This window comes from Phocoena phocoena, chromosome 4 (genome assembly GCF_963924675.1).
Source record: "Phocoena phocoena chromosome 4, mPhoPho1.1, whole genome shotgun sequence".
NCBI lineage: Eukaryota > Metazoa > Chordata > Mammalia > Artiodactyla > Phocoenidae > Phocoena > Phocoena phocoena.
The window spans coordinates 142,335,103-142,361,815 of record NC_089222.1 but is presented as its reverse complement, the minus strand read 5'-3'; the positions used below and the strand labels follow the sequence as shown (position 1 = coordinate 142,361,815).

General features: G+C 42.1%; 1 protein-coding gene across 2 annotated transcripts in view; it reads right to left on the bottom strand.

Annotated features, from left to right (window-relative positions):
• Positions 1 to 600: 600 nt before the first annotated feature.
• Positions 601 to 26,713, bottom strand: part of BACE2 (beta-secretase 2) — an 86,424-nt gene continuing 60,311 nt past the window's right edge. The window contains exons 7-9 of one of the 2 annotated variants that reach the window (XM_065876187.1): positions 24,116 to 24,265; positions 19,999 to 20,167; positions 601 to 1,088 (exon numbers count right to left, since the gene is read on the bottom strand). In XM_065876187.1, coding sequence (XP_065732259.1) covers positions 835 to 1,088; positions 19,999 to 20,167; positions 24,116 to 24,265 — 573 coding nt within the window. In that variant the 3' untranslated portion in view covers positions 601 to 834. The remainder of the gene's footprint in view (positions 1,089 to 19,998; positions 20,168 to 24,115; positions 24,266 to 26,713) is intronic. The other variant, XM_065876188.1, reaches the window with a different exon arrangement.

The window sequence follows — 26,713 nt, the reverse complement described above, 5'->3', positions numbered from 1 at the left end:
GTGAGGGCAGCGGCTGGAACCAGGCTGCCTGTACCCCCATCAGGCACAGGACCCTGGGAAAAAGTCTCAGCAGAGGTAGTTTTTACTTTTATACCCACAATACTATGGAAGTATTGAGTACCAAGAGTAGGTTTCCTTCCCACTCGAAGGCCTTCCATCTTCAGAAGAGGCTGGTGAAGACTTGAGTGCTCATCTCTCCTTAGTAGAGTCCAGCTCCCAGTCAGAGCACAGAGAGACCCAGAAAAGGGGCCTGCTGCTCTTTTTCCAACTCAGAAGGGGGCAGGATGGTTGGACCATCAGGCCCCAGACTTCTTCTGCAGTCATACTGTGAGCCTTCTTGTACCACGTTGACGCAGGCCGAGCCTGGTACAAAATACCCTTAAATGTGATTAATACAAAAAGCTTCCCATTAGCTAAGAAGAGTTATAAACTATATGCACTTGTTTCTCCAGAGATAGGAGGGAGAAGAGAACAAGCCAAACAAGCAAGGCGCTTGGTTTTCTTTTCTTTCCTTTTCTTTTTTTTGGGGGGTGGGGGGGTGGCACACCTAGATAGTTTGGCATAACCAGCTACATAAAGCCTGAAGCCCAATTCACTCTGTTTTGATTATGAATGAGGTGTCTTTTATTATCATTTTCCTTGGAAGTAGGAGAGTAGGCGGAAGCTTTAAAATCAAGAATCAAAATACAGTGAATCTGGAAGGCATCTGGGAGCAGAACAGAGACTTAAGACTAATGGACACAGGAAGAAACCTTGCCTTATAACCCCTGCCTGCTGCCCCTTGAATTGTCATAATCCTTGAGTTCAAGGTTGCTAGAGTTTAGGCTTTTCTCTTCATTTCCAGCGATGCCGGACGAGAGAGGACTCATCATTGACGACCTCGGGATCTGGGGGGAGATGCCGGCACCGGAACGGAAGTAGCAGCAGGATGATTAAGATAAGAAGGATGATTCCACACACGCTCATGAGAGTATAGGACACGATCCACAAAATGGGCTCACTCAAAGGCAGGGCGGGGACGCAGTTGCTGGCTATGTCCTCTGTCGAGAAAGGCCCAGAAATTTCAGACACTGGAGCACCTGCGATTTCTGAGGAGACAGAAGGGGGAAAATCCACAGCTGTGAAATGAGCAGTCCATCTCTATCACACGACAAAAGAGATAACCCTGTGCTTTATCAGCCCAAGTCAAGCCACATCGGCACTCAGGTTCCAAGGGCCCAGGCATCTAAGCACGCACCGAGGGAGGTCTCGGTGGCCGTGTGCCTTCAGAGGGTCCGGTCCCCTTCGCACTGGAACGACAGCATGTTTCAAGGTCTGCAGCTGTTGGACCCACACGGTGGGGAGCAATGTGCGGAAGGGCCCATGCGGAGGCGTCAGGTGATTCGAGGAGGCTGGCAAGGCTGGAGCGCTATGCAGGTGAGGGTGTGTCAGTCAGAGCCTGTTAGGAGCTGTGTGGTCATGCTTCCTCAGAGGAGTTGAGGAAGGAAGAGTAGGACAAGGAAGTAGGAAGAGAAGTAGCATCTAGAACAGAAAACGCAGCCGCACATGCCAGAATCTCACGGATTTCCCCTGTGGAGTCAACCTGAGTGCGTGTGCCGCGGTGGATTCCCCAGTAGGTAACATGCTCACATCAGCCTGACCCACATTCCTAATGGGTTCCAAGACCAGCTGGGTAAGCCTGGCCCAGGAGACCCTTCCCCATTGCACTCTTGTCCTATGTCACATCTCCAGTGTACACAGGACGCAGAATCAAGAGTGGTTAGTGAGTGCAACAGCAGATTCAGGACATAACGGGTAACCAAGAAAAAGCACGGCTACAATTCATCCCGTGACTTTTGCAAACTGACTCTTGAAAAATGTTCTTCCTGGAGAAGGAAGTTGAAGTGATTTCCTGAAGCAGGTTGGGGATTGCCAGTATTTCATTTGTCTACACTAGCCTGATCTGCTCCTTTCAGAAGTATAGAATTTGCTTGGCATCTCCAGTTCTACCTGGAAAAAGAAAAAGGCCTCATGACCCATTTACCTGTATTTAACTGCAGAAATGAATATTTAGGTGCCAGGAAAGAACATGGCTAAGCATTAATTTTCCTGTAAGTAAAGCCTCCAGATCCTAAGACCTGCCAAGTAAGATCTTTTTTTTTTTTTTTACCGAGGAAAGAAAAAGTCAAAATAACAATGGAATAATAGTTAAAAGTATGGTTTAAAATGCGGGAAAAGACAAACTCAAATAGTTTGCAAAGAGGTTACGTTTTCTTGTTACAAATGTGGATTTTGTTAATGTGGATCCATGGCTTTTTCTAAATGTGCTGGGAGAGAAAAGCAAGGAACAGAGCCTGCAAATACCTACGAACAGAGGGATGCTGGCCTTCAGTTAATCTAGACACCCAAGTGGCTATAGCATCTTCAGCTACCGGCAGCCTGCCAGGTCCTTTTGAAAATCAAGTTTTGTTGGAACACAGCCACTTTCATTCACTTATGTATTGTCTATGGTTATTTTTGTGCTAAAACAGCAGAGTGGGACAGTTGTGACAGAGACCATCTGGCTCAAAAACCTAAAATATTTACTATCTGGCTCTTCGTGGAAAAAGCTGGCCAATACCTGGCCTATAGCATTTAACAAACATTTTAAATAACAAAAAATCACTCCACTCTTCTTATTACAAAGGCGATACATATGTACAATAGAAAATTTGAAAATATAAGTAAATAAGGAAATAAAAACTCATAAATTCACCACTCAGAAATGTCAGTATTCATAGAGGATAATCATAGGCGTCAATCTTTTAAACAAAGATGGGATCATGTAACACATGCTGTTTCATATACTGTATGTTCACATTACATGTGATAAAAATCTTTTGATATCACAATGATATTAATTTTTGATATTAATTTTCCACAATGCTGTTTTTATGACTACACAAAAAAACCAAACTATAGATGTATCGCATTTGCTTATCAATCCCTATCTGTGACTTTAAGTGGTTTTCAATATTTCCACCATTATAAACACTGACATATGAAACATATTGTACCTAAATCTTCGCCCATATTCTTATCATGTTTCAGAATGAATAAATAAAGTAAAATACGGCTCAAGGTAGGCTCACTTTTAGGCATCTGGATATATGCTGACAACATGCCCACAAGAAAGGCTGAGCCACTGTGCACACATGCCCACCAGTGTAGGATGGGGGTGCCACTTCCCACTCTCGCACCAGCATCTCTAAGGAAGAATGATGGTCCTTAATCCAAGATCATAATGTTTACAATTCTTTGATTACTAGTTGGGGGACCATTTGAAAAATACACTCACTGGCCATTTCTATATCTATTATCATTTCTATCTTTTTCTCATGGATTTGTAAGAGGCGTTTATATGGTAAAAAAACTTTTTTTTGGCTGCAAATGTCTTTCTACAGTAGGTCATTTGTCTTTTCAAAGATTTATTTACTTTGTAAATACCGAAGCTTTAACAAATGCAATTAGGAGAGTGAAACATGCTGAGTGCAAAGACAAGATCTTAACAGAGCAAAGCACAAAGAAATGAAAAATCACCTGAAACCACTTCTGCTTCTAGACAAGAGGGAAGAGGAACCAGATTTACCCTCCCACCTGAAACAACTGAAATAGACAAAAAAAAAAAAAACATGAAAAAAAAGACTCTGAAGATATTAAAACTTGAACAAGGAGAGACAGTAAATCCTGAGAGATGGGAAACAGATGGTGTGAGCCGCACAGGTGCCCTTCTTACTGCCTTGAGAGAGTTTCTGGGTTGTGGCACAGAGAAGGGTGACACTGGCGGACTATGGTGGTCTCCCCAAGTTGGGGAGACAGAGGCAGAGATCCAGAGAAGCAAAGGCTGTCAGAGTTTGCACGGAGAGGGATGCAGAGGGGACAGCTACACAGAGAAATGCCACACATCTCCAGAGGGCCTCCCCTGAGCCTCCAGCGGAGTGCTGACCTTAAAATGAATGAAGGCCAGTGAAAGAACCACTTGGAAGGATTAAAAGAAACAGTGCTTGGAGTTCACGCAGGGCTGAGAATAATGCCTATTGCCAATTATTTCCTGTTCACTCTGTTTCCCACAGTGAAAAAAACAAACAAAAACAAACAAAACCCCAGAAAAACTCACTCAATTCACAGGGTACTTAGAGTACTAAGGGTCTTTCCTCTGTAATAAGAAAGATTAATCACAGACTAAACACTGCTCTGATCCCTCTGATAAAGCTTGAAAGCAAGACAAAAAAGAATCAAGCTCTTTCTAAGGAACTTAACTGTGACCCAGAGCAAATCTCAAGAGTAGTTTAGAGAATACAAACACATTCAGTGCCCAACAAGGTAAAATCCACAATGTCTGGCGTCCAATACAAAATTACCAAGATGCAGGGAAAGAGGAAAACACAAGACGTAGCAGGGGAAAACTAATCAACTAAAACTTAGCAAGAAATGACACAGGTGACAGAATTATTAGACAGGATATTAAGACGGTTATTATAACTCTATTCCACTCAGGAAACTAGAGGAAGTATTAGCCATGTTAAACAGAGACATACAAACTGTATCTTAAAAAAAAGACCTACATCAAGCTTCTAGAGATTAAAAACTGCATTAAGTGAGATGAAAAATACACTGGATGGTGTTAATAGCAGATAATACACTGCAGAAAAAAGACAAGTGAACTTGAAAACATGCCAATAGGAACTATCGAAATGAAACAAAGAAAGAGCGAAATACTGAAAAAAACAGAAAATCAGTAAACGATGGGACCACCTAAATGAGAGGAGAGGATGGGAGACAGAAAAAATATTTGAAGAAACAGTAACCAAAAATTTTCCAAATTTGATAGAAAGTATAAACCCGCAGATCCAGGAGGCTCAAAGAACCCCAAGTATAAGAAACATGAATACACCAGTGAATTGCTAAAAACTAGTGGTAAAGAGAAAAATCTTTAAAGCAGAGAGAAAAAGAAATATTATGTACAAAGGAACAAAGAAAAGGATTACAGAAGATTTCATGTCGGAAATAATACAGGCCACAAGACAGTGGAGCAACATCTTTAGAATACCAGGGGGAGAAACCCTGCCAGCCTCGAATTCTATACAAAGCAAAAGTATTTTTCAAAAGTGAAGATAAAAAAGATGTGTTCAGACATACGCGAGTGGAAAGAATTTATCATAGGCAGACACACACGCGCGTGCACAAACACACACACACGCATAATGAAGTATTATTCAGTCTTAAAAAATCAGGAGATCTTGCCATTTGTGTAACATGGATGAGCCTGGAGGACATTATGCTAAATGGAATTAGCCAGACACAGAATGACAAATACTGCATGATCCACTTACATGCGAAACCTAAAAAAGTCAAACTCATAGATTCAGAGAGTAGAATGGTGGTTGCTAGGAGCTGGGGGGTGGGAATGTGGGGAGGTGTTAAGGCACAAAGGGGCAGGTATGCAAGATGATTAAGTCTGGGATCTAATGTACAGCATGGTGATTATAGTTAACAATACTGTATACATGAAATTTGCTAAGAGGGTGTATCCTAAGTGTTCTTAACACTACCAAGAAAAAAAAAAAGGAAGAAAGAAAGAAACTACTAACTATGTGAGGCGATGAACATGTTAATTAGCTTGAGTGTGGTAATCATTTTACAATGTACACATACATCAAAACATCAAGTTGTATACCTTAAATATGTATAACTTTTGTCAGTTATATCTCAATAAAGCTGAAAACAAGAAAGAAATCATCACCATAGAGCTGCACTATAAAATGAACCAAAGGAAGCCCTTCCAGCGGAAGAAAAATGATATCAGGTGGAAACACTGGACCTACACACAGAAAAGAACACTATAAATTGTAACTATGTAGGCAATTGTAAAATCTTCATTTCTAACTTTAAATATTTAAAAAGATAACTGATTAAAGCAAAAATAATAACAATATATTGGGTGGTTTGTAACACACATCTAAGTAATATGTATGACAATAACTGCACAAATGACAGAGGGGAGAAAGGGAAGTACACTGTGTAGGTTCTTTTACTACAGGAAGTGGTAGATGTGATAAGGTAAAGGTGGATACTACAAACCCTAGAGCCACTAAAATAACACAGCAAAGAGTCATAGCTAATAAACAAGGGGAAAAAAAGGCTCAATTCAAAAGAAGGCAGAGGGGTTTCCCTGGGGGCGCTGTGGTTAAGAATCCACCTGCCAATGCAGGGGACATGGGTTTGAGCCCAGCTACGGGAAGATCTCACATGCTGTGGAGCAACTAGGCCCATGTGCCACAACTACTGAGCCTGCACTCTAGAGCCCGTGAGCCACAACTACTGAGCCCACGTGCCACAACCACTGAAGCCCGTGTGCCTAGAGCCCATGCTCTGCAACAAGAGAAGCCACTGCAATGAGAAGCCTGCGCACCTTAATGAAGAGTAGCCCCTGCTTACTGCAACTAGAGAAAGCCTGCATGCAGCAACAAAGACCCAATGCAGCCAAAAAAAAAAAGGCAGAAAAAGAGAAAAAGGGGAAAGAAAGAACAGATGAGACAGAGAAAACACATAGCAAGACTGCAGACTTAAACCAAACCATATCAATCATCACATTAAATATAAATACTCTACACTAGGGGTTTGTGGACTTTTTCCATAAAGGACCATGTTAACATGTTAGGTTTTTGGGGTCATACATGATTTCTATCATATATTCCTTTTGATTTTTTTAAACAACCTTTTAAGAATGTAAAAACCATTCTTAGTTCATGGGCCATAGATTTAGCCTGCTGGCTGCTGTTTGCTCAAGTCTGGTCTAAACACCCCAGTTGAAACACTGAGACTGTCAAACTAGATAAAAAGCAAGACCAAACCATAGGCTGCTTACAAGAAGCCTACTTTAAATGTAAATACTCCATTATGTTAAAAGTCATAGGATGGAAAAAGATGTATCATGCTAATGCTGATAAAAAGAAACCCAGAGCGGCTATTTTAATATCAGACAGAGTAGATCCAGAGCAGAAGACTATCAGATAAACATGGTAATTTCATAACAATAAAATGTTCAATTCATAAATATGACATAATTTCTGCCTCTAGCAACAGAATTTCAAAATATATAAAAGAAGAATGGTAAAGTACAAAAGGAGGAATAGACAACTTCACAAATATAGTCAGAGGTTTCAACATCCTTTTCTCAATAACAGAGCAAGGAGACAGAAAGCAAGTAAGGATATAGACAACCTGAACGATTCTATCAATTTGACAATTACAGAATACTCCACCCACACAGCAGCATATACATTGTTTTCAAGAGCACATAGGACATTTACCAAGATAGACCATATCCTGGGACACAGTACAAGTTTCAATAAACTTTAAAAGATTCAATTCATACTGTGTTCTCTGGCAACAGTGGAACTAGACATCAACAACTAAAAGATAGCTGGAAAATCCCTAAATATCTGGAAACTAAATAACACATTTCTAAAACTATAAAATGTCTAGGAAAAACACAGGAGGAAATCTTTGTGTCACTGAGGTAGGCAAAACATTTCTTAGCTTGAACACCAAAAAGCACAATGTATAAAAGAAAAATACTGATAAATTTTATTTCATCAAAATTAAGAACCTGTCCTCTTTGAAAGACAAGAGACTAAAAAGACTGGGAGAAAATATTTGCGAGTCACATTTGTTTTCTTTGTGGTACACGGGCCTCTCACTGTTGTGGCCTCTCCCGTTGTGGAGCACAGGCTCCGGATGCGCAGGCTCAGTGGCCATGGCTCACGGGCCCAGCAGTCGTTCCGCGGCATGTGGGATCTTCCCGGACTGGGGCACGAACCTGTATCCCCTGGCGAGTCACATTTTTGATAAAGGATTTGTATTCTGAATATAAAGAACTCTGAAAACTCAAAAATAAGAAAACCACTCAATACAAAAATGGGCAAGAAAATTTGAAAAGACACTTCACCAGAGAAAATGTGTAAATGGCACATAAGCGCATGAAAAGACGTTGGAGACCATGAGTCATTAGGGAAATGCAAATTGAAACCCCAATAAGATACAACTAACTACCTGTTAAAATGAAAAAGATGGACCATGTCAAATGTTGGTGAGGATGTAGAGGCACTGAAACTCTCATACACAGCTGTGGAACTCTCATTCCACAGCTGGTGGAAATGGAAATGACAAACCTATCCCTCTCCTATGACTCAGCCATTCCACCCCTAGGTATTTACTCAGGAGAAATGAAAATTATGTCCAAGGACTTCTACACTAATTTTCAGAGCAGCTTTATTTATAATAGCCAATAAAACCTGGAAACAACCCAAAAGTTCAACAGGTGAAAGGGGTAAGCCAATTATGATATATCTATGCAACTGAGCATTGCTCAGCATAAAAATGAATGAACTCCTGGTACATGAAAAAAGAAATCAATCTCAAAATAATTATGCGAGTGAAAGAAGCCAGACACAAAGGAACGCAGGCTATGATTCCATTTATATGATATTCTAAAAAGTGAAAAGTAATCTATAGTGACAGAAGGCAGATCAGTGGCTACCTGGGGTTGGGGTCAGAGGCAGCAAGGGCTGGGGGGCAGGAAGGACAGAAAAGTACAAGGAAACTCTGGGGCATGATGAAAATGTTTATCATCTTGTGTGTGGGGATGTCTTTTTAGGTTGCACACCTAATGTAAAACTTACCAAATTGTACCCTATAACACAAATGGCTCATTTCACACCAATTATATCTCAATGACGCTTTCAAAAAATCCAAAGAACAAGGCAGTCAAAAAAGCATGTCAAAGAATAACACATGTGAAATGATTGCATTTAGGTTAAAAAAGAAAAACAAAACCAACGCCAGCTCTGCTAGGTACCTAGGGATTTTAGTATTTTAGTATTTTTCTTCAAGTGGAACGCCCAAGTTTATACATGTTTCCATATATGAGACACACACACATCTGCCTAGATTTAAGATGGGGTTACAGCCCAGTAAACCCATGATGAGTTGAAAATATCATTAAGTCAAAATGCATTTAATACACCTGACCTACTGAACATCATAGCTGAGCCCAGCCTTCCTTAACAGTGCTCACAACACCTACGTTAGAACACTTCCATTAGACTACAGGTGGGCGAAATCATCCGATACAAAGCCTATTTTATAATAAGGTGTTGAATATCTCCTGTAATTTACTGAATACTGTATGGAAAGTGAAAACCAGAATGGCTGTCTGGGTACAGAGCGGTTCTAAGCAGTGTCATCGGTTGTTTACCCTGGAGATTGTGGGGCTGAGTGGCAGCTGAGGCTGCTGCGGCCCAGCATCCCAAGAGCATCGACGGCATATTGCTAGCTCAGCCGAAGATCAAAATCCACACCTCAAAGTAGGCTTTCTACTGAATGCATATGGCTTTCACACCATCATAAAGTCAAAAAATCTCAAGTCAAGCCACCATAAATCTAGGACCATCTGTACATATATACAAATACAATAAAAATAGTAAAAAAAAAAAAAAGTCCAAGATCATCCAATTTTCTTTAATGTACATGTATTATTTTTATAATCAGAAAAGTTATGTATTTTTTTTTAAAGTTTTTGAGAACTAGCCCTAATTTAAGGTTGTCAGACATAATGTATTATCTGGAAACAACAGCCTTCTCACATTCGCTAACCAGCCACCCAATGTTAAAGTTGATTTAAAATTACTTCTGGAGAATATTTTCTAGAAATGCCATTCACTGAAAAGCCTGTGTATTTATTACACATACTACTAATTCTGTGGTCACAGAACAGATTTTCACTTTTCACATTGGATCTATTTATGAGAGGCCGTAGTGTGCCGTGGCTAAGAGCATGGTCCCTGGGGTGCAAGTCCTAGTTGCCGCTTAGGAGCTGTGTCATTTTGGTCAAGTTACTGAACTTCTTTGCCCCCCAGTTTCCCCATCTGTAAAGTGAAGCCAATAATAGCAGAGTCTTGTTGTATAGATAACCAAGTCAACAGGAGTTAAGCACTTAGCAGGGTGCCTGGACTAAGGTGAGTGTTTACTAAATGTCAGCTGTTAATACACTGTTACTTTAAATTCTTTCATCAAGGGCTTGGGTTAAACTTTTAATTATGCATTTTCTGTCTTGTCTCCTAGAAGGTCAGGACCCAGCCGATAATGAGTGCCTGAAGAAGACAGCTCCTTTACCAACTATAAAAATTATAGTAGTCAGGTCTTTTCCACCACAGCATACAAAATGAAGTGACCCGTCCCCTCCCATGGATTAGTTGGTACTGAGATGCTTTCTGAGTGGACGTGGTTTACTTGGAAGAGTGTCCTGGAGTTATAGGACCAGTGCAATGGATTCAGTACCGTTTTGCTCTGAAACCATGTGAAGCCACTTACATCCCAAAGCCTCAGTGTTCTTTTCTGTAAAATGAGGAAGCAGGGCTGCCTAATCTATGTCTTTGGGGACCCTTGGCTTTGGCATCTTTTGGTTGTACTCTAAGTAGATGGCAGAGGCATATCTCTGAGACTCTGTTCTTAATAGCTAACTTTCCTATTTTTAAGCATGAACCAGAATATCCAGTTTCAACCTGCCGCAAAGAAAATTCACAGTTAAACGACTGCCACAATCCATGATGTGTCTCAAATTGTCTAAGCTGAAATCTATACAGTTCTTGGGTGCTAAATGTCTCAATCTATAAAAAGAGATGGGTGGTATTTCAGAAGCTTTGGATACATTAAGAGAAAGCTGTCAGTTTTAACACGCTACTATCTTCCTAGCTATAGGACATTTGGTCCAGGCAACAGAGAGGCAGGTGAATGTGCCCCAGTCCCCGGTACCTGTTCCAGGTATGTGCGACTATGTGCTGCAGACCCAGGCTGGCCATCTCCATGACACACCACGACTGCCACCTTGTTTATCTGGCTCTGATCTGAGACTAGAATAGTGACTCTCCGTAGGAGTGGAGGGTGAGTTGAGGAGAAGCAGGGGCAGCAGAAGAGAAGCATCTGGGGATCTTCTTCCAAAATACCCATCAAGCACCCACCCACCACCAATCTTGTATACCTTGGCTGAAAAAGGAGGTGAGGATGTAGAGCATGAATATTTGAAAAAGCTCCCCAGGAGATTCTAATCAAAGAGCTCCCACTCACTGCCCTCTTTCCCACCCCAACCCTTATAGAGAAGCCTAATCCCATAAGCTAAGTGTTGTCTGACAAACACAGATTATTATGAAAACCAAAATAAAGATGCTAGGGGAGAAGGGCAGCTCCCAAAGATTTTCAAGTTCTGGTTGGTGCAAAGGTAGAACTTTCTCCTGCTATAACACACAGAAATGAGGACAAAAACAACCCTTAATTTTAAATTTGTAGCTGAGCTCAGAAATAGGTGTTAGGGCTAGGTTCCAATTCCCAACAAGTTGGAGGTGGACAGAAGACCCCAGCACCAAGGACATGGGTGCTAGAGATGACATGCCAGCAGAAGTCTGGCCCATCAGTACAGGGAGCCAGGAAAACTCTACCAACAAGGGAGCCTGACTCTATCTGAGGTTTGAGGAGGGTGGAAGCTGAGTGCGAGAAAGGCTGTCCCATGAGAAACAGAACCTCAAAACCAATACCTAAATCATGGCTGGCATCTAAATTTACACAACTTGGTGTAGAAACACTATACTTCTCATGGTTTGAAAAACACTCAACAGAAAAATGCAAATTGCTTTACAGGAACATTTTTACAACCCAAAGTGCACTGAGCTCTCTCAGATTGGAAAAAACAAAACAAAACAGAACACTCTCACTAAAGATAAGCTCACAACAAAAAATTACAAACCAAGTGAGGGAAAAAAAATCCACCAGGAGAGAACAGTCAGCAGACACAAAACCAAGGAGATTAGTTCTCTATCAATGATAGAAAATACGACAATCTGCTTGCATTATACAACAGCTGTGTTTAAAGGGATTAAAAACTCACTAAAATACCAACAAGATTATTTATTTAACTAAACAAGCTGATTCAAAAGTTCATAAAAACCATTGTAAAGCAATTATACTCCAATAAAGATGTTAAAAAAAAAGTTCATAAAGGGAAAGAAAATTAAGACTAGCAGGGAAGTTTTGAAAAAAGAACAATAAAAGGAAACTAATACTATACAACATATCAATGGAACAAAATAGGGAACCCAGAAATAAATATATATCTCCCAGGGCTTCCCTGGTGGCACAGTGGTTGAGAGTCTGCCTGCCGATGCAGGGGACATGGGTTCGTGCCCCAGTCCGGGAAGATCCCACATGCCGTGGAGCGGCTGGGCCCGTGAGCCATGGCCACTGAGCCTGCATGTCCGGAGCCTGTGCTCCGCAATGGGAGAGGCCACAACAGTGAGAGGCCCGCGTACCGCAAAAAAAAAAAAAAAAAAGTATATATATATATATATATATATATATATATATATATATATATATATATATCTCCCAAATATTTACTCAAATTTGGTGTGCAGTAATAGTGGGATTTCAAATTAGTCAAGAAAAGATAGTTCACTTGATAAATGTTATAGAAACAATCTGGTAATCATCTTGGGGAGAAAAGATTTAATCTGTACATTCTATGCCAAGGGAAATCAAACATAGAAGTATATACTTAAATAACTCACAAAATAATTTTAGTGAGAAAGGTAATTTTAAAAGGGACATTAAACCCAAAAACTTAAAGCAAAAGATTGATATATTTACATGCATAAAAGTAAACATTTTTTACACTAAAATTCATCAGAAGCAAAGTTTAAAAATAATTTCCGATTGAGATACGAATTTTAGCTTTTCTTCCTCCAGACAAATGAAGACATAAAGAGCTCTTACAAATTGACACCAAAAAGTAAAAACCCAACAGAAAAAAATGGCGAAAAGGTAGGAGTGGATAGATCACAGAAAAGGAAAAACAAACACCCTTAGATATATGAAAAGAAACTCAACCTCACCCATATAAAGCAATACAATTAAAACTGCACTGAGATGATCTTTTTTCACCTATCAGATTGGCAAAATTCCCCAAAGTGCGTCACTATGTTGGTGAGTCTGACTGGAGAAACAGGCCGTCACGTACATTGCTAGAGAACTAGTATAGTCAGGTATAAGCGAGTATAACCTCTATGGAAAGCAATGTGACAGTATTCACCACGATTACAAATGATACACCCTTCAACCCAGTAATTCTACTTCTAGTTATCTAACCTGGAAGTATACTTCCTTATCTGTGAATAGACATATATAAACGGTATCCATCACAGCACTGTCGTAACAACAGAAGATTAGAAACAACATAAATGCCTATCAATAAAGATTAATTAAACCAATTAGGAAACATCCATACAATAGGAGATCATGAGGCTCACAAGAGTGATAACGAGGGAAGATTTTATGTACTCATGTGACCGAATCTGAGAGAGTGGGGTGCTGTATAAATCACTGTACCTTTTGAATATTACCCAGCCGTTTCTTAAAATTAAATAAAAAATGATAAAGGAGATAAAGGAAATACAAGCCACAACAAAATTATTACAGGCCACTACAGAAAAGTAAACTAGTACATTTGAGAAAGTACAAAATAGAATTTCTGAAAATGAAAAATACAGCCAACATAATTTAAAACTCACAGGATAGGTTAAATAGATTGAACACAGCTGAAGAGAGAACTAGACCAATATAAGATGTACCTGAGGAACCTACACAAAACGCAGCAAAGAAAATATGAATGAAAGGTCAAGCGTTATGGAGGAAATAATGAGAACTCCCAAAATTTATTTCATAGGAGATTAGATGAGAGTACAAGAATGGGTGTGGAGATACAGCTGAGAATTTTCTAGGGTTGATGACAAGGAACATGAGTTGTCAGAATCAGAGAGCACAGTGAGTCTTGAGCAAGATGAAAAAATAATCTAGGGCTTCCCTGGTGGTGCAGTGGTTGAGTCCACCTGCCGATGCAGGGGACGCGGGTTCGTGCCCCGGTCTGGGAAGATCCCACATGTCACGGAGTGTCTGGGCCCGTGAGCCATGGCCGCTGAGCCTGCGTGTCCGAAGCCTGTGCTCTGCAACGGCAGAGGCCACAATAGTGAGAGGTCTGCCTACCGCAAAAAAAAAACAAAACTATATCTAGATATATCATGGTGAAAGTTCAAAACGCTAAAAATTTAAAATAAAAGAAGTCTCAACAGCACCCAGAGAGAAGGAATAGATTACCCTTAAAGGTATAACAACTGAAACTCACTGGAGTCTTTTCACCAGCCATTATGATGGCAGGAGAGTAATAAAATAGCATCTCCAGAACACTAAGGGAAAACGGTTGACCTAAATTCCACACACAGCTAAATTATGATTCAAGAGGTGTGGCAAAATAAAAATTACCTTTCACAAACTTTTATAAGAGAAATCCTAAAGTACATTCTTCAGCAGAAAGAAAATTGCTGTGTAGTGTCCCAGTGAATGGAAAGATGACCATTTATTTATCCATTCTCCTTTGAAGGACTCTGGACTGTTTTTAGTTTGATGAAAATGATAGTTTTATGTAATTATCATGAATGCAGCACTTTGGTTAGTTTTATGAATGAAGCTGTTTCTGGTCAAGTCTTTCAGTGGACATACACGTTCATTTCTCCTTTGCATATAGCTAAGAGTGAAATTTGCTCAAATGCATTGAGTAGGAGTATTTTTAACATTAGTAGAAACTGTTGAGCAGCTTTTTAAAACTCATACTAAACAATGTCAGCAACTAGGAATCCCTTAATTGAGGATTGGAAGGGACTTCCACAAACCTAACCCATCCATTATGCTCAATGGTGAAGTATTTTAATCACCCCCATTAAAGTAAGGAGAAATGTCCATCACTATTTTCTATTCAATAGTGTCTCTAAAAGCATCAGTAAAAGAAAAATAACGAAAAGATAAAAGATTAGAAATGCTAAAAAGCGTATTATTTGCAGATCATCTACCTTTCCAAAGAGAATCCAAGGGATTCTAACAACTATTTAAAAAACGGAGAATCCAGCAAGGTGGCTGGACAGAAGATTACTACACAATAAAATGGAAAGCCTGTACACCAAATAATCCATTAGAAAATACAATTTTAAATAATCTCATCTATAATAACAGTAAGCGCTAACAGGTATCTAGTAATAAGTATACGTGTAAGACCTTTTCAGAGAAAACCACAGGACCTTGCTGTAGGACATCAAAGATGACCTAAACAAATGAGATTTAGCACATTCATGGGGTAAAGACTCATACAGTAAAAATTTGATGTCTTCTCAAGTGAATCTATAAATTCAATGTCTTCTCAAGTGAATCTATAAATTCAATGTAGTTCTGATCAAAATCTCAATATGATTCTTCAGGGATCTTGACAAGCTGAATAACAGGATAAAAGTAGCCAGGACAATTTTAAAGAAGAATAAGGAGAAGAGTCAAACACCTACCAGACATTGAATCTTATTATAAACTACAGAAATTAAAACCATATGTTACAGCACAGAGATACACAACTATCCCCGCTGGGACAGAACAGAATGCTCAGAAATAGACCCAGATATATATACATGACAAAAAAATTATTAAAATTCAGTAGGTACCTTGCAAAAAATATTTAACCTGAATCTAGTCAAGCCTCTAGTCCTAAGTTTCCAGGAAATATGAATATGATATCAAACAAAAATGTTAAATGATACCATCAGGAAATACTCAGATGAATCTGAGTATGATACATTCTATAATACAACTGGCCTTCAAAAAAAAGTAAAAGCTAAGGAAAACATTTTTGGGACAACTGGGAAAAGTTGAATATGGCTTAGATATTGTATGATATTAGGTAAATATTGTTACCTTTTTAGGTGTCATATTGATATTATGGTTAGTTAGGAGAATGTACTTACTTTTAAGAGATGAACAATGAAATATTTAGGGGTGAAATGTCATGATGTCTGCAACTTATTTGCAAATGGTTCAGCAAAAAATATATATATACATATACACTTACTGATACATGGCAAAATGTTTAAGTCTAGATGGTCAGTATGCAGGATGTTATTGTATTATTTTTAGTCTTTTTTGTATATTAATTTTTTTTACAATAAAATATTGAAAAAATCAGTGGGAAAACATATATTCAATAAATGATGCTGAGAAAATTCAGTGGCCTCATAAAAATTAGATTCCTACTTCACATTTGAGAAGAAAATGAAACAAAAGTATAAAGTACCTTTAGAAGAAAAATAATCTCTATTTTTTTAGAGAAAGGGAGAATTTTTCAAATAAAGTACAGAATAGAAGCCATAAAAAGGGATTAGTAAATTTTACTTCATTAAATTAAAAATGTAAATAAAAGACACAAAACCCAAGAAAAGCCGGAGAGATTAGGAGAAAATATGTGCCATGCATATAACCCAGAAAATCAGTATCTAAAATATATAAAGAACTTATGTATGTCAATAAAAAATAATTAGAAAAACGTGCACAAGCTGTTAATAGAAAAATTCACTATCAGAGAAAAAGCTTAACCATCCCATAGACATATCAAAAGTTATGTCATCTCAGGAGCAATTAATTAAAATGTGGCACTATTTCATACACATATTGGCAAAAAAGAAAACAAAACAAATATGATAATACTTTGAGGGAACGAAAATTCTTGTATAACTTTGGTGGTCCAGCTACTTGGAAGACAAATTAGTCAGCAGGCAGTAACACTGAAGGCTGGCATAGCAAATCACCTAGAAATTCCATTTCCAGAAGCTCTCACTCACCTGCACAAAGATGTTCAACACAGTTGAAATATCAGAAATGACCCACATGTTACTTAAGGCCAGAGTGGGTAAATAATCTGGGTATATTCTCACAATGGAATACTACACAGCAGTCAAAATGAATGACCTAGTGCTCATTTCAACATGGAAATGCTACCAAATGTAAAGTCGAGCAATCAGAGCAAGTTGACAAGGAATATGCACAGCACTAAGGCATTCATATAAATTAAAAAATGCCAAAACACCAAAACAAACGATCCTACGTTTTGGTAAAGGTACTCATTTATAAGTATATAGTAGGCAGGTTCTAAGATGACCCCCAGTGACCCCTGCTGCCTGATATCTACTCCGTGTAGTCCCCTCCCAAGTAGTATAGAACCAGGATTGCTCTGTGTGACCAGAAGAGTAGGCAGAAGTGATAGCACGGCGCTTCTAAGATTAGGTCATAAAAGGGCTGTGGCTTCTGTTTTGGGGACTCTGTTGCGTGCTCTCTCTCTCTCCCTCTCTCTGGGATCACTTGCTCTGGGGTGATCAGTGCCCTACCTTGAAGACATTCAGGCAGGCCGGTGATGAGGTCCAGATGGTGAGGAAAGAGGACTCCTGCCAACAACCACGTGAGTGAACTTGGAAGTGGACCCTCCAGCCTTCAGGTGGCTGCAGCCTCACAAGAGACCATGGGCCAGAACCACCAGCTACGCCCCCTCTCAATTCCTGCCCCTAGGCACCTGCACAAGGCCATGGAATGCTGCTAAATCGGGGGTAATTGTCATATAGCAATGGATAACTAATCCAAGGTAGTTATAAGCACAAAGTGAAATTATAAGTGTGCGGTAATCAGGAGAAGAATATACACAGATTTCAGGATAGAGTAATTCTGAGGAAGGCAGTGGCATGGGGCTCTATTTATGTTTATTTCTGTGAAAAATTTTTGAAGAAAACAAAACAAAATGTTAGCATTTGTTAAATCTGGGTGTTCCCAAGTGTGTATATATGATTTCTTGCAATTGAAAACATTTTGTTATTTAAAACATGCTACAACTTAAAAATAAACACTTTTAAAAAGAAAAAGAAAGGCAGGGTATCTCTTCCACTTACTATGGTGCTTTATTTAGACCACTGTCTAGCTCCTAACTGCTGCCCTGAGGGAAGTAATTACTTTAATGGCTAAACAATCTGCCCTAAAGAGGAGACATATCAGAGTATATTCCCACTGCTGGTAAAATCTAATGTTTAAGTACCAAGGCCTTAAGTACATTAAAAAAAAAATTAGCCACAAAAAAGTAGTATAAGAGCACCTAACAAAGAATTCATGATGAAGTGCAAGAGACGGTCTGCTTAGAGACTCTTATTAAACTATTTGCAACAGTAATTCACTCTGGAAACATACGGTGATTACCCTCTCTGAGGTATTAAGTAAAGTGGATGATATAACAGCTGTTGCCATCATAGCCTCTACTTTAACGGTATTTAACAAGAGAACAGAAACTGTGGGGAAATTGCTGTAGTTCTTAGATCCTCTGGGTTAGAAGAAGGGAAAGAGTCACAGTTGGGAGATACAGTGGTGTTCCAGGTTGTACAGTCCCAGGTAATGCTACAGAGAAAGCTCTCTTTCAGTGATAATCTAACAGGTTGAAAGAGTTAATACACAGCTGAAAGGTAAACATTTACTCATGACTAAGATAAAAAGAAAATGTCAAGTCTCAAGGATTCCAAGCCTTTTCACTAATACAAAGAAATCTGCACTGATATTAAGAAGATATATTGCAAGATATCAAATATGTACCTGGGGTTAGATGATTTTATTTATATAGAATATGAACTGGCCTAATACTTAATTTTTCTATTGAATATTTCTCTTTTTCTGTTCTCCAAATTGTTATTCTACTTCGTGGGAATAGACAGCATGTTGAAACAAGAATATGAAGCATCACTTACCTGCTTTATTTACTGGGCCTCTATTTTAAGATCACGATTTAGGTAGTAAGAAATAAGAACTGAAACCTCACCTCCAGAATAAATCAGCTGTGATCATTTGGCATTTTGCCTGTGTACCCTCACCTCCTCTGTTTGCCTCCAAACCCCCTGGCTGGTTTTAGATCAGAGTGAAGGTCTGGTCCGAGTACAGGCTACCAGCATGGTCAGCCAGCACCCCTGCCTGTCATACAACTACATCTAATGTCTAAGACTTTTTTCTTCATCATGTCCGTATTTTCTTTCCTTCACTACATGGCAGTCTTGTATTTCACTACAACCCTTGATTTTCTTGTTTTATCTTTTTGTTGTCAGTTCTTTTCATACCTCACATTTCTTGTTCTCCTCTTTAGCATGTTACCAGTACAACTTGGGGATTCCCTTCTGTTCCTGATCCCAAATCCAATGTACTGGGACATTTTCAGTCCTCTGAAACCCTATCCTGAGCACGGCATCTCTCTCGGCCTCCGCCCTGGTGTACGTGCTTTCTCCATCCCTCCAGCGACTCCATCTCCTGCTACTTCTGTGATTCGCTTTCTCCTCGCCAGCTTGGGCTATCGGTCAGAAGTACCTGATTCTCCCTCTAAATCGTGTGCTGTGGGAACACTTCATTCCAAGCAAGCCGCTAACTCTGTGACATTTCCAAGTGGAAGCGGTTTGACCATCCTATCAACTTTACTGTGCTCTCCTGGTTTCTCTGAAGATCCACCCATGCCTTAAGCTAGACCTCACCGAATAATGCTGCTGTGTCACCCTCATAGCAACTCTTCAGAAAAAATACTATGAGAAAAATACACTCACCATTTTAGAATTTCTAGAAATAGCACTGACAGGCATTTACCTCTGATTTCATAACAAGGATATCTTGGAGGAAGAAAATACACACAGCTCATCTATGCATCTTCTTTTTTATTCATTTTGCTTTTACTGTCCAAAGACTGTAATTCATCCCCAAGGCCCCACAGAGTATTTTTATTCCCGGTATGAGATGCCGTTTTAAGTTTAATATGAGAGATAATTGCACATTTGCCATGTGCCAAGCACTGGACTAAAAGTCTGACATGGGTTATTCTCACTTACTCCTCTCCGCAATCCCCCAGTACACTTTGAGGATAAGACTTTGATCTCTGAGATAGGCGTGAGTGAAAGAATTCAATGCCACCTGGTTCATCATCAAGAACTGCTTCCAAGTCAGTTATCTGACATCAGGTGCCCTTGTGAGGGCCCCCTGCCCAATTCAAGCATCGCTTACCTGCACAGGGGCTGGCTGCGAAGCCCACCCTCTTCCGAGCTCTGTCAAAGACCACGTAGAAGCCCTCCATCACGGTAGCACCAATCACCAGCGCGTTTGTGGACGGTGAAATGCCGAATCGGTAACATTCATAATTCAAGCCAGCCCCCATCATGGGCTGAATGTAAAGCTGTTGAAAAGGAAAGAGCAAACAAGAAAAAACACGAGTCAGGCGACGTCACCAAACTGTCGAGGCTGCCGTGCGCTCAGACTCTCCAAGGTGCCCTGGGAGCTGCGGAGGATGGAGAGGACGCTACCAGCCCTGACATCCAGGAGCTGGGACCGTGTGCCTGGTGATAAATACTACTGAAGTGATAGGAACATGCGCACCACCTCTGACTGTGCACAGGTACACCCATCCAGGAGATGTCTATCTGTCCGTCCATCCATCTGTTGTCTACGTGCTCAACACTTACTGAGCACTTAATAAGGCCTAGACGCTGTCCTCAGTACCAGCCATACAAAGATGAATAACAGCACATGCTCCCCACACGATCAAAACGTACATGATCGAACTGACACGTGAGGAAGATGAACATCAGTGCACTTGCCCCGTGCAGGGAGGGCCGGAGGGAAAGGGGTCTCAAGGCATGAAGGTGAGCAAGGACACGCCAGGACTGTTCCCAGAGTCATAACCTGCTGGACATCAAGCAGCTGCCATGTCCAGGTGGTGAGTCCAGCAGTTAGAACCCCGCACTGATTGATGTCTGTCTGTAAACCCTTCTTCGAGGCAAGGAATCATCCTATTCTTCACATAGTCTTGGCACCTAGGCATCTGGTATATGCCGGGCACACAGTAGGGCCTCAGCAAATGGGTATTAAATGAATGAGCTTGAGCAGTGTGATGAAACAGACAACTTCTCCTGAGGGTCAACGTAAATTAAGAAAAGATGGCGATACACTTGGCTACCACCGAAACGTTTCCATTTAGGGCTCTGTAAGCAGGTCCTAGAACATAAACACACACACACACACACACACACACACACACACACACACTCTTACCTTTGAATGAACTAATTCCATACTAAACCCCCCCAAAATCACCAAATAAAATGCAAATGATGACACTGATACAAACTGAATTTGTATCTTTCCCTCTGTCCTTTCTGTGTGTGTGCCAGTTGACTTCCAATAAAAATTCCAGACTGTAAATTCTGTAACATGTTGGGAAAGCTCCAGTACTGCTGGGTCTCAGAATAAAATGCCTGCCTTCTAACTAAAATAGCACAAATAGACAAACCGGTGGTATTTAGACTGAAACTATTTACGTTTCTAGGATTGTATGAAAAAAAAAATCAGAATTTGCCTGTGGGTTGGGCTTGGGGGCTGCTTTTTTAGACAGGCCAAATAGGATTCAGCCCATGTGTTTCTGGAAAATAGGTTGGGGATGGACACACTGTTTTTTGGCATGACTCTTCTGCACTAGCAATCGATTGCCCATCTACTGCTGCTGATGCCTGAACGGTCCTGGGCAGGGGCCTCATTCTAAAACTTTGGTGACAAGGAGCCTTGATGATTGGCCTGAGTGTTAGTTAGGAAGGGTTTCAGTTGGGCAGAGCTGGGGTGTTAGGAGGGGACCCCCAGCGCTGTTCCCAGGCATGTGCTTGTGAGGTTCTCATCGGGTCATGGTTCATAACTGCCATCCTTTCTCAACAAGGCAATGGAAAGCAAACGGGATTGGGGCAGTGAATACATCAGGAAAACACGGGAAAGCATATTTTTAAAAAGTGAAAATGTGGACAATGTCAAAATTAGACAAAAGATATCTACAGTCTTGTAAGTGAGAATAAAACTGAATTCTTATCCAGAGTTATGCAAATTAGATGCAATACTCCCAAACATCCCTCATTATATCTTCACGCTCCCCAGTGCTCAGCCCTAAAAATGGCTGGCGGTCCCCAGCAGACCTTCAGCTCTGCCTGCCCTGGACATAATTATAGATTTTCCCCATGAATGCCTGCTTCCCTCCTACTTCTTATGAGTCCCTGACTGTCGACTCACCCACATGCCATTTATTCTCCAGTTCACATTCACCTTTGTCCTCAAGCTGGGTTTCAACTTTAGTTACAAATCACCTTGATGAAATAATGTCCACATTTTGCTGTTGGGCTGACCAAAATTTAATCACAGAGAGCACATTATTTTAAGGATGCTAAAAACATATCATTCTAACACCACTCTATGCGGTGCTGTTCATCCAAGGTTACTGCGCTCTTCTGAAAACGTCTCTGGCAAGTATTATTATTTCTTTTTTATAGTTAAAGAGACTGACACAGAAAGGGCTAAGTGATTTGTTCAAAGTTATAGTGTGAGTCAAGGGCAGTACTGAGAATATAACTCAAGCTTCCAGCTCTCAGCGTATGTGTCCTCTGTTGGGCCGTATTTCTCATAAAGCTTTCAATCCTTTCCCCTACAACTCTCCATTTGTGGAATGCACTTTCCCCCCATGTGAAGTTGAGAAAGGGGAAAAGCCAAATTATCATTTACTTTTTTCTTCTGAAATTATTCCTCTCTCCCTATCCCCCAGTCCCACTCCTTTATCCCAAATTCAGCAAACTGCAACAAAGACACATTGATCTGTCCATTCAACAAACAGTTATTATTATGCACCACCCTCTACCACGTGGCAATGCTAGGGAAGGAAGGATGATCTTTAAACCTCATGGTTCTCATCTTCAAGGAATTAAGAATTTAATGGGGGAAGAAACATAAGTGTGTGTGCGATTAGAGAAAAAAGAAGTCAAATGAAAAAGCCAAGGGCATAAACTCTACCCTGAAGATATGATTCTGGGCCAGATGAGTGGAGACTAGAAAACATGCATTATGAGTTTGAAGGGCAAGCTTACCAATGGGTCATTCTGCTCAGCAGAGGTTCAACAAAGAGGGGTTGTTTGCACTGGGTCTTAAAGGATGGGAGGAATGTGGATACACAGATGGAGTGGGGAGGAGGGGGCATTTCAGGCAGGGGGTTGGCGGAAGCAAAGGCGAGGAGACGGCAGCGGGCACCCAGTGCTGGAGGAGAGCCACCAAGAGGGCAGGGTCAAGGGCGCAGCAGGAAATACGCTGGGGAGTCAGCACGGGTCCCGTGAGGTCATGGAAAGCCACACTGGCGAATGAGGCCTCCAGGGCTGTAGTAGTGGGGTGGAGAGCTGTGGCTTAGCAAGATGAATCTGGCGATAGTTTTAGGAGGAGGAGAGGGTGGGGGTGTGTGGAGGGTCCCGAGGTGGTAGTGAGAGGGGATGTGAGTGAGGGCTCTGGGGATGGAGAGGGGGAGGAAGAGGTGAGACACATGACGGGGGAAGACACATGACGGGGGAAGACGGAACTTGGTCTATGTAACAAGATGCTTAGGATAAAGGAGGAATCAACGATTTACTGAATATGGAAAAACTGCGGTTTCCATCTCTGAGCATCCAGTGTTAGTCTCTATTCATAAATAAATCAGAGGTAAACATATATTGATGTTGTGGTAGATTCTGCAAAAATGGCCTCAAGTCTTAACTTTCCTTGTAGCCACACCCTTGTGATGTGACCTTGCAGCTCTTCCCATTGGGAGGTGGTGTCTACGTCCCCACCCCGGTTATCCGGGCTGCCCCTGGCCTGGTTTGGGAAACATTGTGCAAGAGGTGGTGGCCAGTCCCAGGGCCTCGACTTCAGGAGCACCTGCAGGTTTCTTTTCTCTCTCACAGAATCCTGCTGCCACTGTCTGAGGCAGCTGCTGGGTGGTGAGAGACAATGGCCCCACCCCTCCACCAATCGAGCCACCAGATAGATATGCAAGTGTGGCCGTCGGAGACCATTGTAAGCCAAGGCCACCCTATCCCTGGCCCACCACCAGCTGACTAGAGACCATGTGAGCAAGCCAGCCGAGACCAGCAGACCTGCCCAGACTCACGAGCAGAAATATAAGCTCACTGATTAAAGCCGCTGGATTTTGTGGTTGTTTGTCACGCGGCACCGTCATGGTAATTGTGACCTAATACAGGTGTAGTATTGAAATGCACTCATCATGCATGAAGTGCTTTCCTTTTGCACGTTCCATGTTAAAAAGAGAAAACAAAGTCCAAGTTCATACCTGAGGCAGGACAGTTATACGGAATGATCTGCTGGAGTTCTCATCTCTCAGGTAGATGGAGATTTTAGGGAAATAAGACCAAGGTGTTTCAGAATTTGTCCAGCATGCCAGCTGGGACCCCGTCCAGAAACCATCAGAGAATTCTGGAATCTAGACAAAACAAGATCACATGACAAACAATGACGGGTCTGGCAGAACAACAGGAAGCAGCTCTCAGCTCTCCTCATTACCTTGCCAGACGCCCGTGGCGATAAACACTGCTTAATTTGGATGTAAAGCAAGACATCAGTCCTCTGGAAGAGTGATGGTGATGACAAAATCACAATTATTAAAATTACCGAGGCGTGTGGAAAACTCACTGGTGTTAGGCACTGCTAGGGGCACTTCGCAGCACTAAGTACTTTAATCCTCAAACACCCGCATCAGGGCAGTAACATCATCCCCTCCACTTTACAGATGAGGAAACCAATGCTCAGAGAAGTGAAATAACTCACCCAAGGTCACACTGTAGTAGGCAATACCCTTTAGAAGACAGACCAGATCTTAAATGTGGTGCTCAAGGCCCTTTTGGGCATCAAGTTCCCTATAAATTCCCTGAGCCCAGTAAGCTTCCTACTGATGCAGAGCCCTGCGGGGGCTCTCTGCTCTTCTGGAACATCTTTCTCCTCCCCCAGATCTCACCTCCAATGCCACCTTGTCCAGGAAGCCCTCCTTGACTGCCCCCCACAGTGCTGGTACTCCACCATATATCTCTCCTCCTTGACCTTTCTCCTTGTAGCAGTTTTAGTTTTAAATTTATTGGTGTGATTGGTTAACTTCTGTTTCTGGCACTAGAATCTGATTCTTCTAATGACACAGGTGTGCTGTCTGCTCCCCCAACTCCTCCCCATAGCCTTAACACCTGGCCCACAGGAAAGACTCAGGGAATGTTTGTGGGTAAAAAAATGAATGGCCGAGAATGCAGAATGTTTGTTCACCTGTGCCTCTCATCCGGGGACCAGAAGGGCAATGCCAACCATGCTTACCCACTAACTGCTGAATCTGCAAGCTAATTACGAATTACTTCTGTGCCTTCTCAGCAGGCCCAGTGACGCTTCCAGAGCGGACCTGCCCTGTTCCTGCCAGCTCCCCGAGGGAAGGACTATGGTGGATGTGTCTCTTTTAACACACCCAGCACACTGCACTGCTCAGGTCAGAACTAGAAGAGCATGTGATGGGGCCGAGCTAGGAGGGCATGAGACGGGGTGGAGCTAGGAGGGCATGTGACGGGGAGGAGCTAGGAGGGCGTGTGATGGGGAGGAGCTAGGAGGGCATGTGACGGGGAGGAGCTAGGAGGGCGTGTGATGGGGAGGAGCTAGGAGGGCATGTGACGGGGCGGAGCTAGGAGGGCATGTGACGGGGCGGAGCTAGGAGGGCATGTGACAGGGCAGAGCTAGGAGGGCATGTGACAGAGAGGAGCTAGGAGGGCATGTGATGTGGAGGAGCTAGGAGGGCGTGTGACGGGGAGGAGCTAGGAGGGCGTGTGACGGGGAGGAGCTAGGAGGGCGTGTGACAGGGCAGAGCTAGGAGGGCATGTGACAGGGGAGGACATGTGACAGGGCGGAGCTAGGAGGGCATGTGACAGGGGAGGACATGTGACAGGGGAGGAGCTAGGAGGGCATGTGACGGGGCGGAGCTAGCAGGGCATGAGACGGGGTGGAGCTAGGAGGGCATGTGACAGGGGAGGACATGTGACAGGGGAGGAGCTAGGAGGGCATGTGACGGGTATGTGGGGTGGAGCTGGAAGAGTGTTGACTGGGAGGAAGGGGTATCTGTCAAGGTCCCCGAGGAAGAAGCACATGAGCTGAGTTGAGGGGCAGGTGGGCGTCAGGGAGATGTGGTGGGGAGAGCAGGCAGGGCATGGACCCTGTCCCACTAGACAACGTGATGGCCATGGAGGCTGGCGCTGAGGACAGGAAGGGGCAGGAGATGAGGCTGGGAAGGACCTAGGGGCACCATCGTGCATTTATCAGAGATCATTTATCAGGAATCTGAGCGCTGTGGCACATGGGGTGGGATTAAGGCATCCAAGCAGGATTTGTGTAGGTCACTGGTTCTTTGAGTCTAACCTCCAAGGAATCAGCCTGGGCTAGACAGATGCATTTGAAAGTCAGTGACCAATGGGTGGGAAGGGATGGTGTGGCCATGGATGGGATCGCTTAGGAGAGGGTACAGGGAGAAGAGAGGGGCGTAGGACCCACCCTGAGAAAGGGAGCAGCAAAGGAGACCCCCATGAAGAGGAACACAGGCATTAGAAGAGGTCCTGGGAGGAGGGTGTTACGGAAGCTGAGAGAACAGGTAAGGAAGGTGAGCAGGGGTGCTGCAGAGGTCAAGGAAGATAGAAAGTGAGCAAACTGGGTGTCCCTGGACGAATACGGAGTGAGAGCTGCCTGCTCAGGGCCTCGCGGCCATGTGCCGCCGCCCTCGGGGCAGAGAACCGGGAGGAAGCTCCTGCGGTCTCTTCCCCCATCACAGGTTCTCCACTGAAACTGTCAGTGCCGATCTGCAAAGTCTCTAATGCTGGCCTTCATAGGTTTGCACATTTTATAAGAATGAAGC